The 15,548-nt window shown below is 50.8% G+C and overlaps 6 protein-coding genes across 6 annotated transcripts; 3 read left to right on the top strand and 3 right to left on the bottom strand.

Moving 5' to 3' along the window:
- Positions 1–139: 139 nt before the first annotated feature.
- On the bottom strand, positions 140–3,492 carry HO173_005431 (uncharacterized protein; the record flags this gene model as incomplete). Its single annotated transcript, XM_037307348.1, has 7 exons — positions 140–279; positions 359–455; positions 511–617; positions 677–1,096; positions 1,162–1,423; positions 1,479–2,203; positions 3,423–3,492. 7 exons carry the CDS (start codon positions 3,490–3,492, stop codon positions 140–142), a joined length of 1,821 nt encoding a protein of 606 aa, XP_037165686.1.
- A 90-nt stretch (positions 3,493–3,582) lies between these two features.
- Positions 3,583–5,385, top strand: HO173_005430 (uncharacterized protein; the record flags this gene model as incomplete). Its single annotated transcript, XM_037307347.1, has 5 exons — positions 3,583–3,783; positions 3,832–3,932; positions 3,993–4,340; positions 4,394–4,534; positions 4,584–5,385. 5 exons carry the CDS (start codon positions 3,583–3,585, stop codon positions 5,383–5,385), a joined length of 1,593 nt encoding a protein of 530 aa, XP_037165685.1.
- A 1,037-nt stretch (positions 5,386–6,422) lies between these two features.
- Positions 6,423–7,313, bottom strand: HO173_005429 (uncharacterized protein; the record flags this gene model as incomplete). The annotated part of the gene is made up of 1 exon (XM_037307346.1): positions 6,423–7,313. One exon carries the CDS (start codon positions 7,311–7,313, stop codon positions 6,423–6,425), a length of 891 nt encoding a protein of 296 aa, XP_037165684.1.
- A 3,013-nt stretch (positions 7,314–10,326) lies between these two features.
- Positions 10,327–11,073, bottom strand: HO173_005428 (uncharacterized protein; the record flags this gene model as incomplete). Its single annotated transcript, XM_037307345.1, has 2 exons — positions 10,327–10,988; positions 11,067–11,073. The coding sequence occupies 2 exons, from the start codon at positions 11,071–11,073 to the stop codon at positions 10,327–10,329; spliced, it is 669 nt and encodes a 222-aa protein (XP_037165683.1).
- A 1,303-nt stretch (positions 11,074–12,376) lies between these two features.
- On the top strand, positions 12,377–13,624 carry HO173_005427 (uncharacterized protein; the record flags this gene model as incomplete). The annotated part of the gene is made up of 1 exon (XM_037307344.1): positions 12,377–13,624. The coding sequence occupies one exon, from the start codon at positions 12,377–12,379 to the stop codon at positions 13,622–13,624; it is 1,248 nt and encodes a 415-aa protein (XP_037165682.1).
- Positions 13,625–14,208: 584 nt separating this feature from the next.
- HO173_005426 (uncharacterized protein) lies at positions 14,209–14,853 on the top strand (the record flags this gene model as incomplete). The annotated part of the gene is made up of 1 exon (XM_037307343.1): positions 14,209–14,853. The coding sequence occupies one exon, from the start codon at positions 14,209–14,211 to the stop codon at positions 14,851–14,853; it is 645 nt and encodes a 214-aa protein (XP_037165681.1).
- Between the last annotated feature and the right edge of the window lie 695 nt (positions 14,854–15,548).

The following is a 15,548-nucleotide window of genomic DNA, read 5'->3' as shown; positions in this document are numbered from 1 at the left end:
ATGTCTCCTGAAAGTCTGGATGATGTTTGGCTGACGCGGTAGATCTAAATTGTTGCCGCCAATTTCGCTATAGCCGCAATCTTGGGATGTAGCAAGCCTACTTCTATGCCGGTGGAAGAGATCTGGCCTCTAGAGCTGATCAATTATCGTCGGACCAACCCCAATCTTCGATCAGTGCCTTCTGTGCTTGTTTCCTTGGCCAGCCACTACATTGCTCGGTACCTTGCATGAAATCAATCAGTACCTCCTGTTCAGGCCGGTGAGTAAACCAACTGCCACCTAGAGAGCAAAGATTAGCCAAGAGGAGTTGACCGAGAAAGATTGCGTAGCATTTTGGAGTCGAAACCCCAATACTTACACATGATGATGGCAAGACTGGCAGTGAATCTGGCTGGTACGAAGCTGTTACAGAGCGCGATACCGCACAGCATCCGCACGTATGAAAGAGCAGTTTCCTAGAATATTTGTTCGACATCGCAAGATCATTGAAATGATGGAAGGACTACTCACATTCATCTCTGCCAGAGCAGACTTCATCTGAGGTCCAATCCGTGGAATGTTTGGGTCGTGCGCTGTCAAGAGAAGCTTTGCTAGATAGAGGAAGTGGGCCGCAACGACTTTTCCATCGATGTCAGTGTAAACTCTGATACTTGAGGGCCTTCTGACCAAGACGCACCATGCTCATCAGTGGCAAAAGTCGCCTCGGGGAACCAAAGATTGTGGCTTGGATCGCGCGGCTTGAAAAAGAGAGGGTCGAAGCTGCTGGGGCGTTTGTCTGACCACTCGTCTATTAGTTGACAAAGTTCCCGCCATTTGGCAGGAGTAGGATCGTCTCCGTAAGCCCACTGCAACGTCTGTGCGCAGATCCATAGTGCCCTATGAAGCCACAAATCATTATCAAGAGAAGTATCTAAGGATTCGAATGTGCAGTTTTCCAGATCTGCCTGGACCGTGCGTTGATGGCTACAGGCAACATAGATCTCATTACGTAGATGCAGCCAAAAGACTGCTCTGCGCAGTTGGGATGAGAGGCGACCGCCGCATGCAGGAAGGAAGGCCGATGTTGCCATAATGTGGCGCACGGAATCAGCACCGACTGCAGCGGTCAAGGATCAGCAAAAACCCTCAAACGGGCATGGCAAATAAAGGGAGACGCCATACTGTCTATGTCTTCGTAGAGATGTAGGATGACAGTTGTCATGAGAAGATTGTCATCTTTGACGCGGTCAGGATCGTTGAGCAATGGCACCATCAGTCCCAAGCATCTATCATGGTAGCGAACTGCTTCATAAGTGTCCAGGTCGGAGACGCGGCTCAAATGCAGTGCTGATACCGCAAGGATGGCGTTCATGAGCAAAGGACTGTAGGCCCCCATGCTCGGTGCAACTTTTGTGAAGTGTCTCTTGCTGTCGCCAACATCAAACTGGTCGCAACATTAGCGTAATTGAACGGCGTGTAGAATCTGATCACAAACAAACCCATGGAGCCAGATTTTGAATAAAGTGCTGCAAGAGACGGGATTCCTCAATGCTTCTCAATGGCCACACCGACATCGCATCACTTGAGAAATGGGAACGCGGCCTAGGTCTGAATGTATCAAAATTTGCAATCTTCTGGAAAGTTGGAAACTTGAGCTCTGGTGATTTCTCCCGATGCTTTTGTTCGAGCTGGGTCGACACCCTTTGCTGCAATTCGTCTGGCTCATCAAAGCGAGCTGTGAGGCTGGGTTCGAGCAGCACAGCACCTTTTGAGGGTTCTTCAAAGTTCACAAATTCAGTCTGACCAGCATTGCTGTAATCCTCATAAGTCGGACATTTTGGGGCATCTGCTCTTTGGTCTGGCGGTAAGTTTTCTCCTCGATGGTGCTGGTCCCCTCTCGGTGACGCTACATGGAATAGGGAAGAACGGCCATCGATATCGTCTGCTCCATAGGCACTGACAACAGCTTCATTTTCATTGACGAACTCCACTTCTTCGGTCCTCACGTCAGTCCTTATGTAAGGCCCCAGTACAGCGGGTGTTTTACCTTTGGCATTCAGAGTATTCCATTCCTGATCGGGGTCAAAGAAAAAGTCGTACTTGCTGTACTCGGCTGGTGAGATGTCTTTGGACGGGCAGACAAGATTTCGAAACCTGATGTTGTATCCTCGTATGCAGACACGACCGGCCGACTGGCATTGCGAGCATGTATGCTGTCCATGGCCTGCTATCGATCAGTTGATTTGCAGCGACTTATGCAAAGCAGCCGTCTGGCTGGTATGGAAAGGTGGAGGATCAGGGTTTACACTTCAGATGCCGGACCCGGCAGCTGGCGCTGAGCAGAGAAATTGTTTAGCGTAATATTGTCTTGGTGGCATTGTGACAGCGAGATGTAAGAAAGAGAATATCATCAAGCTCACCAGTCAGGCATTGAAATATTCTTTTGGCCCCACACTCAGTGAGAGAGAGAGAGAGAGAGAGAGAGGAGAGGAGAGAGAAGCGGAATGATTGGAAGATAGGAATTGGCGAGAGGGTTGGCTCAGCCCAGAAGTGCAAGACCAAAGCCTCGAGTTAGCGCCTTCCGCTTAGTAATCCTCTAAAGCTGCCGCCGTTTAGTGCGAAGTCAGCAGGCAAGGAAGGGGCTTAGCGATTGGCAGGTCTGAGGGACTGAGGCAACGAGAGGGCGACAAACGAATCTTGCTTAGTAATCATCTGATGACGCAGTGCCAAGAAGCACAGCTACGGCAAAATCCACGCAAACGCCATTCCTCATTTCTGGAATATGACAATCATCCATACTGATACCAGAGTCTAAAAACAGAAAGGAGAAAGAGAAAAAAGAAAGAAAAAATTCACACTTAAAAGTTTGTTGACGCGAAAAGGGATGGGAATTCCAGTCGAGTGAGGAAAGTTCCTCCTTTGAGCCGAGAAGGGAAACTTTCCTATCAAGCATCTGCCCTTCCGCAATGGCTTCAAATCTTCAACCACCTCTCACCCATTCTCACCATCTTGAACCATTGGCGTGCGAGAGTTGGTTTCTCGTTAGGTACGATGCCTGCAGTTGCAAAGTTGCCCCATTGGTAACTGGCAATTAGCACCCGTCCTAGTCTACACCGCGATACAAGACAAGCTCCAAACGTTCTCGCCACTTTTAATTGCTCTAGCTATCATACGTTCTTACAGTATGCCTACAGCAGAGGAATGGTGGAGCTATTCGGAGAAGGCGACTGCAAGGATCTGCCGGATTGAGATGCCTGCTGATACCTCCGTGGCCCAAGTAAATTCCATGGACAAGCTTTCTCAAGCTCAACATTCCCTCACATGAACATATGCAATGGGTAATCTACCGTTTTAGGCCATTCCAAGTACCACTCCGTGCTGTCCCTCTCACTGATGCTTATCAAACATTATCAATTTGCCACTGCCCAACCTTTTCCATATACCCGTCGACAAAGTCATATAAGAATACCCTTCCTCCTGCCTTTCAATGGATTGCCATATACACAATTCCATCTTACCAACGTCGTCCCTGAGTCAAAAGTATCCTCCTTGGATTCCTATCGCGAGAGACGCTGCTGAAGATTTCCTCAACCCGCCACCACCATGGCCGACTTCATACTCAAGCCACCTAGTCCATGTCATTTACCGTCCATTCAAGAAAAGGAGAGCGAAACAGTGGAAGCCATCGTAGAGAAGCTGGAGGCTCCTCCACTAGAGTACAGAGCACAGGACCACGACCTCTCAATTGGTCAAGCTCGCAAGCGTGCCATCGCGATACTGATAGTCTTGACCAACCTTGTGCCGGTACTTCAACCCATCCGGTTATACCGCACTCGCTGATTCGTTTCATAGATGATTTCGTTTGGTCTTGGTATTGGAGGCGGACTGATCATCGGACAATCTCTGGGTGTTGATGGACCAAGTCAAGCGGCGTGGATCCCAGCATCGTACTCGTACGTATCTCTCCACGCTCACATCTCCGACGTGTGAGCTGACATGCCACGACCCGCCAGATTGACTTCGGGTGCCTTCGTGCTCATGACAGGCCGGCTTGGCTCCATCTACGGCCACAGGAACATCCTGCTCGGCGGAGCAGGGTGGTGGATCGTCTGGTCCTTCATCAACGCATTCTGCAACAACTTCATCGCCTTTAATACTGCGAGGGCCTTGAGTGGTATCGGTGCTGCAATGATTGTGCCCAATGCTATCGCGGTCATTGGAACCACACTTCCGCCGGGTAAGATGCGCAACCTAAGTCTAGGGTTTTTCGGCGCCGGGGCTCCTGTGGGAGGATGGTTGGGGGCTCTGTTCGCTGGTCTCTTAGCTGAGCTGACACCGTGGAAATGGTTGTTTATCTTTATGTGAGCGCGATCCTGCAGAAAATCACTATCTACAGCTGACATGATGCGATTAGGGCCATACTAGGACTGATTGTCTTTGGAAGCCTTGCGCTCCTGCTTCCCTCAGAGGACCCTCCCAGCAAGTCAGAGCAAATGGACTGGGTCGGGTCCGTCCTCGGCATCAGTGGCCTGATCAGCTTCAACTTTGTCTGGAAGTATGTGTCCTGAACCTCGTAACAATGTACTCCAGCTAATCTTTCATAGCCAAGCTCCCACCGTCGGATGGGACGCCCCATATGAAATCGCCCTCCTGGTCACCGCCGTCATCTTCTTCGTGGCATTCGGTGTCTGGGAACACAGATTCGCGCAACACCCCATCCTGCCCTTGTCGATCTTTCGGGCTCCTTCGTTCTTCCCACTCGTCATCGTCGTCCTCTTCAGCTTCATGTCCTACGGCACCTTCATCTGGTACCTCGTCGCCTGGCAGCAAGAGGTTCGCCACTGGTCCGCCCTCTCTACTTCCATCGGCCTCACCCCTATTGCGATCTGCGCGGCTTTCGCTGCCTTCATCGCGGCGTGGCTCATCCCGCGACTGGCAGCCCAGTGGATTTTGGCGATCGGCGCTCTGGCGGTTCTTGTCGCCCAGATCATCTTAGCCACGATGCCGGCGCAACAATCCTATTGGCCATCAGTGTTCCCGGCCACGGTCATCCAGTCCTTCTGCCCAGACTTCATCTTCACTGCCGCCGCCATAATCGCAAGCAACAGCGTGAAAAAAAGCGAACAGGGCATTGCTGGAAGCTTGATTGGTACGTTGCAGCTTTATGCAACGAGTATCGGACTCGGGTTCGCTGGATTTGTGGAAGTGCATACCAATGATCACGGCCTGAGTATAGTCAGAGGTTATCGATCGGCTTTGTATTTCGGTATGGGCATGGCGGCGGTGGCGCTGGCAATCTGTGCATTTGGTGTGAGGATGCCAAAGGATACGAGGGAGGGGTGGCAGGGGGAAGACACGACCCAAAATCTGCGACAGAAGACGGAAGAAACCAACTGTGTGGTTTGAAGGTTCAAGCATACTCAAGAAAGAACCAAGACTTCCTACAGAAGAAAGTATTAGAGAAATCAAAGATCATAGATAGGAATAATCACGCTACGTGTTGAAGACACCTACCCTTCTTCATGCAGGTTCGCGCCTCGTCCGATGACCGAATGCGAAGCTCGTAAGGACCCCGGGAGACTCAAAGCGTTCAATATGAGCAGGGAGTACTTCATTTGAGGCAAACAAGCAACAACCCGTCATGCTGCGATCGCAAACCCAACCGCGATCCTTTATTGGGAGCATCAGACAATGTGGGATATCATGTATGTATCTTGTGGCTGCAGAAGGACATGAGGAAGTCGGAAGAGCAAATTTGCACAGACGGTGGAAACGGAGCTCAAGCGTGGACGCTGTGGCACGTAAGTCGCTCCCGTTCGAGTGATTTATGTCGCGAAGAAGGACATCCCAACGCTCTGTCGGGTCCATCGACGTCCTCCGTGAAGGCACTGGCAATTGAACGTTCTGTGCTTGGCACGTGGACGCTATGAGCTCTGGCGCGGTGCACGCCAGCAGGGCACATCCACCAGTTGGTCCAGCAACCGATTGGCTATCCGTTCGCAGCGAAAGCGGCATGGCATGATCTGCTGGGTGATTACTTCAAAGGATGGGCAGGCTTCGTCTGCTTTTTTTTTGACAAGGTCTGTGGTCTGCGCACTCGACTAGCGGGATGCGTATGATGAGAGAAGATTAGGCGGCTTTATGAATTGGCGCAAAAGCATGGATTGAGGCTCAGCGTTGGACGTCTGTCGTCGTGGAGTGATGACTGCGAAAAGATGGGGCTTGACACGATCAATAATTGTGTAAGACCTGCTCGATATGAGTGATGGATGGCTGTTGTCAGGGGCATCAGCGGAGGCGCGTATAGGCGAGTAATTGAGTGTCTTGATGGTGACTTGAAGTGCCTTCGTAGCAGTCATGAAAGGGATTCGTAATCAAAGGTTTCCAAAGACAGTGAAACAGTGGCATTCCGCAACTACTTTCTTTCAGCTATCCTCCTACTACTACGGGTCTTCTTCTCGACCCAATCCTCCGCCATCAGATGGAAGTTGGATCCCCCAATGATACCCATACCCGTCCCAATAATCCACAGTTTCCTGCGCCAGCTTCCTCTCAGGCACCTGAAACTCTCTCGTATCTTCAATCGTCTTCAACTTGAGTTTAGAAACCTTCCCCAACAATGTTCCACGGCTGGCGATCATGCGTAGCTTCAGCCACACTGACTGAGCGATTCTATGTCTCACCGACAAGACACAAGATGGGCTCCCGACTCCCGTTCCTTGCTCGTAAAACCGTTCTTTCGGCACTTCGCCACGGCAAATTGTGAATACCATCGTATCCACATGGAGCTGACGCTCGAGGGCGCCCTTGTAGATGAACTGAGGACCGTGATGAAACAGGCCGCTGAGCAGGTGCAGAAGCGGTCGAAAGATGGGACCAGGGCCGCCATCGCCTCCGAACTGGCTGCCATGACAGTCATCGAAGATCCTCATCTCTACCTCCAGATTGCGTATGTGACTGATGGGACCGGGAAGAAGGGTCCAGGTGGGCCAGATGTCACAAGCTTGGATCATTAGGTCGAGCGTGAAGTCCAATCCTCGCTCGGACGTATCATGGCGGGCTAAGACCTCACGGACTTCGGTGTACATTTGATGGTTACATGCTTGCAGGCTTTGGCATGCGTATCTTGGGTAGATGTTGACGGGGTAGAAGACATTTTTCTGTCGCTCCGACTCGGAGCCGAATCCTGCGAAACGTGGACCGGCGTCCTCGGGTGATGCTGGTGGCTCAGATGGTGACTGAAGTACGGCGAGGCAGATCTGGTCGCGAATCTCCCGAGGCAGAGTGAGGAAATTGTGTCGGGCGGTTGCTGGCGTGACTTGAACGAGAGACATGTTGCTGGTTCGGTGACGCAGCTTCAATTGGACGATCACCTGGCTTTGTTTAGGGAAGTGGTCCCCATGAGTTGGTAGACTTTCAGGTCTTGGGCCTGGTTCATGGTCTAGTAATGTTGAAGAAAATGTCCTCCGATAAAGTCCTCTCACTAAGATCAAGGTTTGAAGGATAAGTGAGACCAGCATCGTATTAGTAGCATAAGCAATACCACGCCTCACGTTCAGCAGCATCAACCCGTTCAGGCCATGCACTCACCTCTCATCTTCCCACAATCTCCTCCACCCTCGCCCTTTGCGCCATTCTCTCCCCTCACTTCCGCCTACCCTCCGAACTCACTTCCCTTATCCTCGATCACGCTTCCTACTGGGTCTCCACCTCAACCTCCTACACCGCCTTCACCCTCAACTCATACGCTCCTTAGTCTATCCTCAGGACGTCGCCCATGGATACCACGCACAGCGCATTGGTAGATGTGGGCTCAGGCCGGCCGGAAGCCATTGGACCCACGATGGGCGAGACGCCCTTGCGGAGACAAGGCCGAGCAATAGGTAACAGCGACACAGATGACTAGGGACAACTTGCGGGGGGCTTCTGCGTGGACGACAGCGGTCTAGGAAGAGGCAAAGCTGGCCAAGAGGCTATGGACGATGAGACTTGTGAGGGGAAAGGGCGACGGGCGCGCTACAGGGCCCAAACTAGGGTTTCCCGTGGAAGTCGAAGAGCCGTTGGAGAACAAGACTTCCATGAGTGGTAACATGGCTTGGTGGACCGATAAGGACAAAGACCGGGAACTCGCGCGGAGGCTGAGAGCGGAAGATTCTGTGGAGTTGTGGCGGAATATGGTTGTTTCAGGGTATCGGGTGGGACTATGGAAAGTGGAGGTGGAAGAGCTCATTACGCGGTATGAGGGAGACGGGTGCGGAAAAGAGAGGCACACAAATACTTGCTGGCAGTGCCAACGGTCTATGAGTACTCGAGCTTACAAGTGGCGACCCACTGAAGCTGTCGTAGAGACAGCACAATATTGAACCTGCCGAGCCTGAGAAGCAGTGCTTGATCTCCGGGTCGCCTCCCAAAGAGGTTTCATCTCAAAAACCCAAGAGTGTCTCTACGGTATTAAATGTTATGCCGCACGGCGGCTAAGGATAGGACCATGGATTCCGACTGTTACTTTGGTCACAGAGAGGAGACGTGAGACACCCACGGTCGAAAATACCGTTCTGCTCGGGTAAAAGGATTCACCATTCTTTGAGAACACTCAGCTCTGGTCCTACCTTATCATCATCGGCAAAACCATCGTCCTTTTCAGGCGGCGTTTACTTCAACTGCCGGGACAAGAACCTACGGGAATTAAAAGGTCGAGTCCAGCGGTAGAAGCGCAAATGTAAAACAACAGTGATACAACTCGGAGATTAACAACAAATATAATGGAAATGCGCTTGTTGCATGAGGCTATGTCGAAGGTAAGTGTTGGCAAAAATATAAAAGGGTAATACGTTGTCTCAGAAAGTGAAGCCTACTCTCGAATGATTAGGTCCATGCGAACACATCAAATGATGAAACATTGGTCTGCAGTGAGGGGTCTTCTCTTTCTGGCCAACGCTCGCAGCAACATTGCTGCTCGCCAGCTTCGCTGTCACCGTCACCCAAAATGCCTCTTGATACTTGGTTCGCCCATCGACTCCCATTCTTCCTCTCTTGCCTCTCCCAAAGCTTCTCTCCTCGTCCGTCAGGTCGGCGCCTACAGCGGTTTGGATACCCTAAGTTCTAGCCAAGGCGTCACTTTCAACAGTTACAGAGGCGGCACCTGGGTCCCGCACACCACAATCACCTCCAGCATCAAAAACGCCTTTAGAAATGTTATCCCTATTTAAGTTACTCCGCTTACTCTCTCATTCAATATTAAAAGGCCCCAGTACATGGACTATCAGGTGACGCGATATTGCTATGCAAGGTGAGACTCATTCGGCGGTGTGACGCCACAATGCTTTCCTGTCAGAAAGGGTACTGTTTCCTGGCAGAAAGGGTACTTTTCATTTGCCTTACACGGGCGATACTCCGTCAGCGACACTTGCGAATACCGGGGATTCTGAGATATGCAAGGGATATTTAGGGATATTTGTCATGGAAAGAATGAGCAGACAAGGGGGTTGGTTTACATTTAGTGATGGGACGAGTTATAGGGTTGACCCGCAGTTGATGTTACGCAGTAGGACTAGATGGTGAGTCGCAAAAGTCAAAAGGATTTAGACACCGTACGAAGGCTCCATACCCCTTTATGATTTACTGTATCTGGTCACACAATCATAACGCATATTGTCGATACTGTTAATCTCATCCACATCTTCCCCAGGTTTATGTCTTTCACATGGAGTATGCGTCTTCGGTTCTTCTGTAGTATCGATCATGCGAATTTCTTGATTTCGGCGCACAAGATTGTTCGGACAGCAATTGCAAAATACTTCGGGTAATGAGCCGTCCGCCTGACCTTCCTCGCAGACCATCTCCAATGCCCGAAATGCTCTGCCAGTCACAGATTCTGTCTTTCAGAAGTTGGTGATTTGGATATTGTCAACTAGCTTGCTAGACGACTCGGGCAAGGCGTCTGGTATTTCCTGAAAATAAATACAGTACTTCATCAACTCAGGAACGATTCTGGTATGAAATCGTGCAATGTGAAGTCACGCAGTTCTGAAGGCTAAAAAGACAGAGCTGGTTGACTGATTCAACAAGATGCTTTGTAGCAAATGCAACGCCAGAAAACGCCAAATTAATGGAGGTCTTGGTGCTTGACAAAAATTCTCACAAAACACAAATCTAGCCGAGTCTATATACTAGCGAAACTCTTGGCCTGCAATCTTTCCCCAGACTACCAGCAGAGGTGAAGCGCCTTCTCAAATTTGTTGAACTCTATTGCGTCATTCTCAACTCCATTCTGCACTCTATGATCGCAATTCATTTGCCCAAAAACAAGAGGCGTTCGCCAAGGTGCACCCACCCGCAAATCCATTATCACCGGCTCTTCTGATCCTCCGCGTTGTAAGGTCTCCCCTCCACATCAACAATTAACAAATTCCGCGGCCCGAGCACCGTTTGCCCTCCCAAAGCATCCTCTGCTGGCACACTTGGACCCAGGCACTCCTTCAGCACACCATCAGGACCCAACAGCTCCGCATAGATCTCGGCATATGTCAACGCGATCCGCTTGTCGAGATCAAACATCATAAAGGTGATGGAGCAGGTTCCGTATTCAGCTTTCAACGGCAGTCGATCCGTTACGCCACGGGACTGGTAGCCGAAATAGTGAGGCTCTAATAACGATTTCCCCTTGACGAGTGTGTCGAGGGCGTGTTCGCAGTCGGATTTGGTGAGTGGGAAGATCTTGCCTAGGATGTCGTCGAAGCAGTCGTTGTCCGTTGTGAGACGAGTTGCGTTGAGGGTCGAAGCATTATGGGACGCGGTCCATGATGTGTTGGAAGTCGATAACAGGTCTAGCTGTAATGGATCGCACATGACTAGTGGTAGGATCACGAGAAGTAAAAGGAAGGGGATCATGGTGGCCAGTCGAGCCCCAACGATCAAAAGCATAATGAAAAGGAAGCAGCGATGTACCGAGAGGACTACCAAAGTTGAGCATGTGTTGACTGGGCGCTTGGCATTATGTAGCGGTGCGGCTACATTACTGACGTTTTGACATTTCGCTTGTAAGACGGCATGTTTATTACCGCGTTGCACCGACCGCCAATGTGAACTCGCCATGTTGCACGGACGTGGTTTTGTTCATGCGGCATATGTTCTTGATCAGCACCTTGTGCTTTGATTGTACGTCATTACCTTCAGCGATAGGCTGTGAGATGTTGTTGGCGGCGCTGGGTTACACTGCTGAAGAACAGACAAGAGAAGACATGATGTACTCTTGGAGAGATATGATCCTGGAATCGGGTCCATGGCAGTTGCCTTCAAGAGCGACAGTATTTAAGTCAAAGGATAGGGCCAGTTGGCTCAGAGAAGGCAGAAGCCAACTTGTTCATGAGCAGTGTTTTCTCCACCGTGACTTCTTCGCTCCTTCGCTGGCGTGCAAATGCATTATCATCAAAGAGCTTCTGAATATGCCGCACAGAGTTCTCCAAGTCAGAGATGAGCGAAGACGAAAGGAAGGAACTTGGACCGAGGGACCATTGAATGATGACTTGGCATGATTGGAGCTAGACTAAACCCAGCCTAGTGAAATCGTTTCCCCTCAACTCCAACAAAACCTCTGACATCTTCCCCTTCACACTTGTACAGCACTGCTTACAAGCCTGTTGGATTGTCTCGAATGCGATTGGCTATTCGATCAACCGTGCGAATAGGTCGACCCAATGCCCGAGCTTGTAGAATGGCTCTAGATGAAAGGACCAACCTGGACTACACCTGGTGTGAATCAGTCTCACATCAAAATGAAAGGGGAACTCTTTTATATTCTTAGGCACTCATAAAAGTAATTTATACTCATTGACCTGCTGCCCTCATCAAGGCAACGGCGTCCTGGAATACTTGATGTTTCGTTGATAAACACGGTATGAAGCATGGTTATTGTTATCTCGCGACCATCGATTGACGTCCGAAAGGTATCCGGTCAGCATCTGCGATCATCTGTTTCTTAGAGTCAAAGATGCTAATTTGGGCCATGCTTGCCCAGACTGCAGTTTCTCATCTATTTTCTCCGCCGCCTCCTCGTTTCACCTGTCGTTTGATTTTGCCTTGCGTACCACAACAACAACCGACTCTTACCAGGAGAGGCACGGGGACAACAGAAGTCAAGCACAGTTGAACACCGAGTACCATCTGATTGAAACAGACATGTGTGCCAGTTTTGTTGGGTGTCCCTTACTCATTTACCCTCCTTATCATTGCGCGAGACCCGCGCGCAATGGTTTCTCAGTTCAGAGCGCACCATCTTTCCAGATTTCTTGAGACGCAGGAATCTTTTCAATCCAAAAGCCGGGTACGAGTTTACAGATATCTACCATTTCGCTGCCGTCGCATCTTTTCCTCCCATCCACCAGACTAGCTTACTGCGATGTGGGAACCCCGTACTGCTAGTGCTATAGCCGCACTTTTGTCCATCACCAATGCTTTTACACTCGACTTTAACTCCGCCGGCCAATGCACCGGCGCTACCATCGGCGAGTTCGTTGGTACTGTTGGATCCGGATGCCAGACCCAATTCTTCAACGTATCTGACTCCAACATATTGATACCTGTCGAAGGCGGCTCTGACAACGTCCTCATCACTCCCAACGTGAAATCCAGCCCTAGCGACAAAAACTCTGCGGTAGCTTGGTATGGGGAGGCTAACTGTCAGACCCTAATCGCTCTGGGCAACGTACCCGTATGTTTGGGAGTGGGGAATTATGAGTCCTTCCAAGTCATTGATATCACAGATGTCGGCTTCACATACCTGGACCCTGCAGGGGTAGTCGAGATGCCTCCTAATGCAACCGAGACTGCCACTAAGGGCGAAGTTCTCACCGAGCCAGGTGCTGTTTCAACACCAGCATCGAGTGCGCCTCCACCACCAGCTACCACGAGTGCAAAACCAGCGAAGATGAGAAGAGAAACCACCAAGAAAGGAGCGGTGGCAAAGCGTGGTCAGTCTAAGCAGGCTTCACACATGACAAATGCCAAGCGGATGACACATGGAGCCGTCCATAGCGCCGCAGGTCAAGAGTGGAAGTTCCAACAAATCGCAAGTCGGGTCTTTCGCGGCGTCAATCCTGCTACGTGGAACGACAACATCCATAAGCGCTCCTCTGCTGACCTCGAGGCCCCCATCTCTCTACCAGCCCTTAGCCCGCTCCAATCACGTGCACTTTCCGATGCAAATTGTAACTTTATTCGCACCTGCATGGTTGACTCCGGAGACTCTCCAACTTTCAACATCGCATCCGCTGGCGCCCCACTCCTCTCGGCCATCCAAAGATTAAACACAGCCAATACAGACGACTGGTCCTACCTACAGTCCCCCACCGTTGTCGAAGTCGTCGATGAGTCCGGAAAACTCGAAGGATACATCTATGCGGTAACCCTCCAACACTCCGAGAATGTGAATACATGCTCTGACCAAGCAACACAACGAGACGTGCTGCAGGCGGCGCTTGCACAAGGTGCGGAAGGGAGTTCTGTGACTGATATGCAAGTAGCACTGCAGGTAAAGGCGCCGCAGCCGGCGGGAGAGACGAATTTGTTGTTTGTTAGTACGAGGAGTGCGACGAACCAGGATATGAGTATTCATCCTGTTTGTGAGGCTGTGGTGGTGGACTTTTGATGGGATTTACTTCCTTGGGAGATGGATGAATGTACACGGGCAGAACCTTGCACTGTATGCGGCGCTGGCGCTTTTAGAAAAGACTCGAATTGTGTGATTGTCAGCTCCCGCGGAAGAAATGATGTCGTTTGCTTTTTGAACACGACCGAGAGCATAAACCGCATATGCGGGAAGAGCCACTAGAATTCATGCACAGTACCACTGCCCGTTTCCCTTTGCAAAACTTAGCAGACAGGAGACCCGAACCTTTGTCAACATCCATCGTCCATCGTTCTTTTGAAACTCGCTTATCTGATTCGGTGCCAATAAGTAGGGTGCAAAGTTAAGACGATACAATTCTTTCCATAAGTGGGGACCAGGTCTCGGCAGAAAACTTTGAGCGTTATCGTACAAATTCGTTCAAAGCCGTCCGTTATTTGTGAAATCTCTCCTGCGTGACACGCCTAGTGGCCTCACTGAAGGAACCAAATACTTCTGTGTCTACGACACCGTGTCCATTCACACAACTTCATCCTGACATACAACTCAACCACGAATCCTACATTTCAGCTGAATCCTTACATACCTCAAGCTCCACCGCCACAATGTGCCAGACCTTCTACTTCGAGCACGACGACTGCACCTGCATCTACATCCCAGCCAATTTCACCCCTTGCGCCGCCTACTCTCTGGCTCATGCAGAAGGCAAATCCGAACCACCTAACCCCTTTGCCGATCCGGAAGACCCTCCCCCAGAGCCCGACCCCTTCGCCGACCCGGAAGACCCCTTCGCTGACCCGGTCCCGGAAGCAAATCCCTTAGGCGTGGCTTCCAGACCCAAGCTTCTGACACAGGCGTACGGAGGCCTCGATTTCACCTATGACGATGTCGACTTCGTGAGCGTGGACGTCAGTGGTACGAGGGCGCCGAAGGGCCTGGAATGTTCAGAGGGGTTTGCGCCAAGGCTGGCTCATCGGGCTGAGGGTGGATTTGTGGTGTGCGCGCTCTGTGATAGGCCTGATGTGTTGGAGTTGGTGGGGTGGATGGGGATGGGGAAGGACGAGCACAAGCACAAGGACGTGGACATGGACGTGGACATGGACATGGGAAAGGACAAGGACATGGACCTGGGAAAGGACAAGGGGAAAGAGGAGGAGGAGGGGAGAGAAAGGGAAAAGAGAAGGAGAAGGGCAAGCCGAAGGAGAAGGGTATCCGCCATAAGACCGCGCTCGTCAGAGCAGCGGTTGTGAAGTCGTTCAAAGTTGCCGTCGGCTTTAGGGCGCCGAAGCCGGGAGACAGCTCTGCGGATTATTCGGCGATCGGGGAAGGAGAAAGCTCGTCGTCGACGAGGCCCGCTCGCCCAAACTACAGCATCCCATATGGTCCGTAGTTCGTCTATCGTCTCGACTCGTTCAGATTATGTTGGACGATGATTTCGAATAGTCCATAGAACGAAGACCAGAACAGTCATACCCGTTCTCGAAAAAGCCTAATGCCCGCTTTTCAAGTTCCAATCTCCCTCGAGACTGACTAATATTAATCAGAAAATCCTAAAACCAAATCAATCCAGAAATCTCAGACCACACACCTAGACTATGCTGGGACCGTTCATCAGAACTCTCAGACTGGTCCATCGGACTAGTTCATTGAACTATTCCGGACCAACGGGAGCCTTGAAGTTTGAAGCACAACCGGGCACAGAGGCTACTATGAGAATGAAGAGACCCCAAGAGAGAGCATGTACATGGTCTCTGTGCTCATTTCTATAGTGAGAAGGGAAGACGCTCTTTTTGAGGCCTCTCTGCCAAGACGCTAGCTGCTTCTCCGCATCGTCTGAGATATAAGAAGTGGCCCCTTTATCAGAAGGGGCCACGTATAAGAAGGGGTTCTAATTGGCTCCGTCTGCGTAAGATCTTCCGGCTGTTCCGATGTATAAGAAGAGACT

Source organism: Letharia columbiana (assembly GCF_014066305.1).
Source record: "Letharia columbiana isolate WasteWater2 chromosome Unknown Sc0000015_s0, whole genome shotgun sequence".
NCBI lineage: Eukaryota > Fungi > Ascomycota > Lecanoromycetes > Lecanorales > Parmeliaceae > Letharia > Letharia columbiana.
Note: the sequence above shows the minus strand (reverse complement) of the source record. Positions and strands in the feature narration are given on the sequence as shown.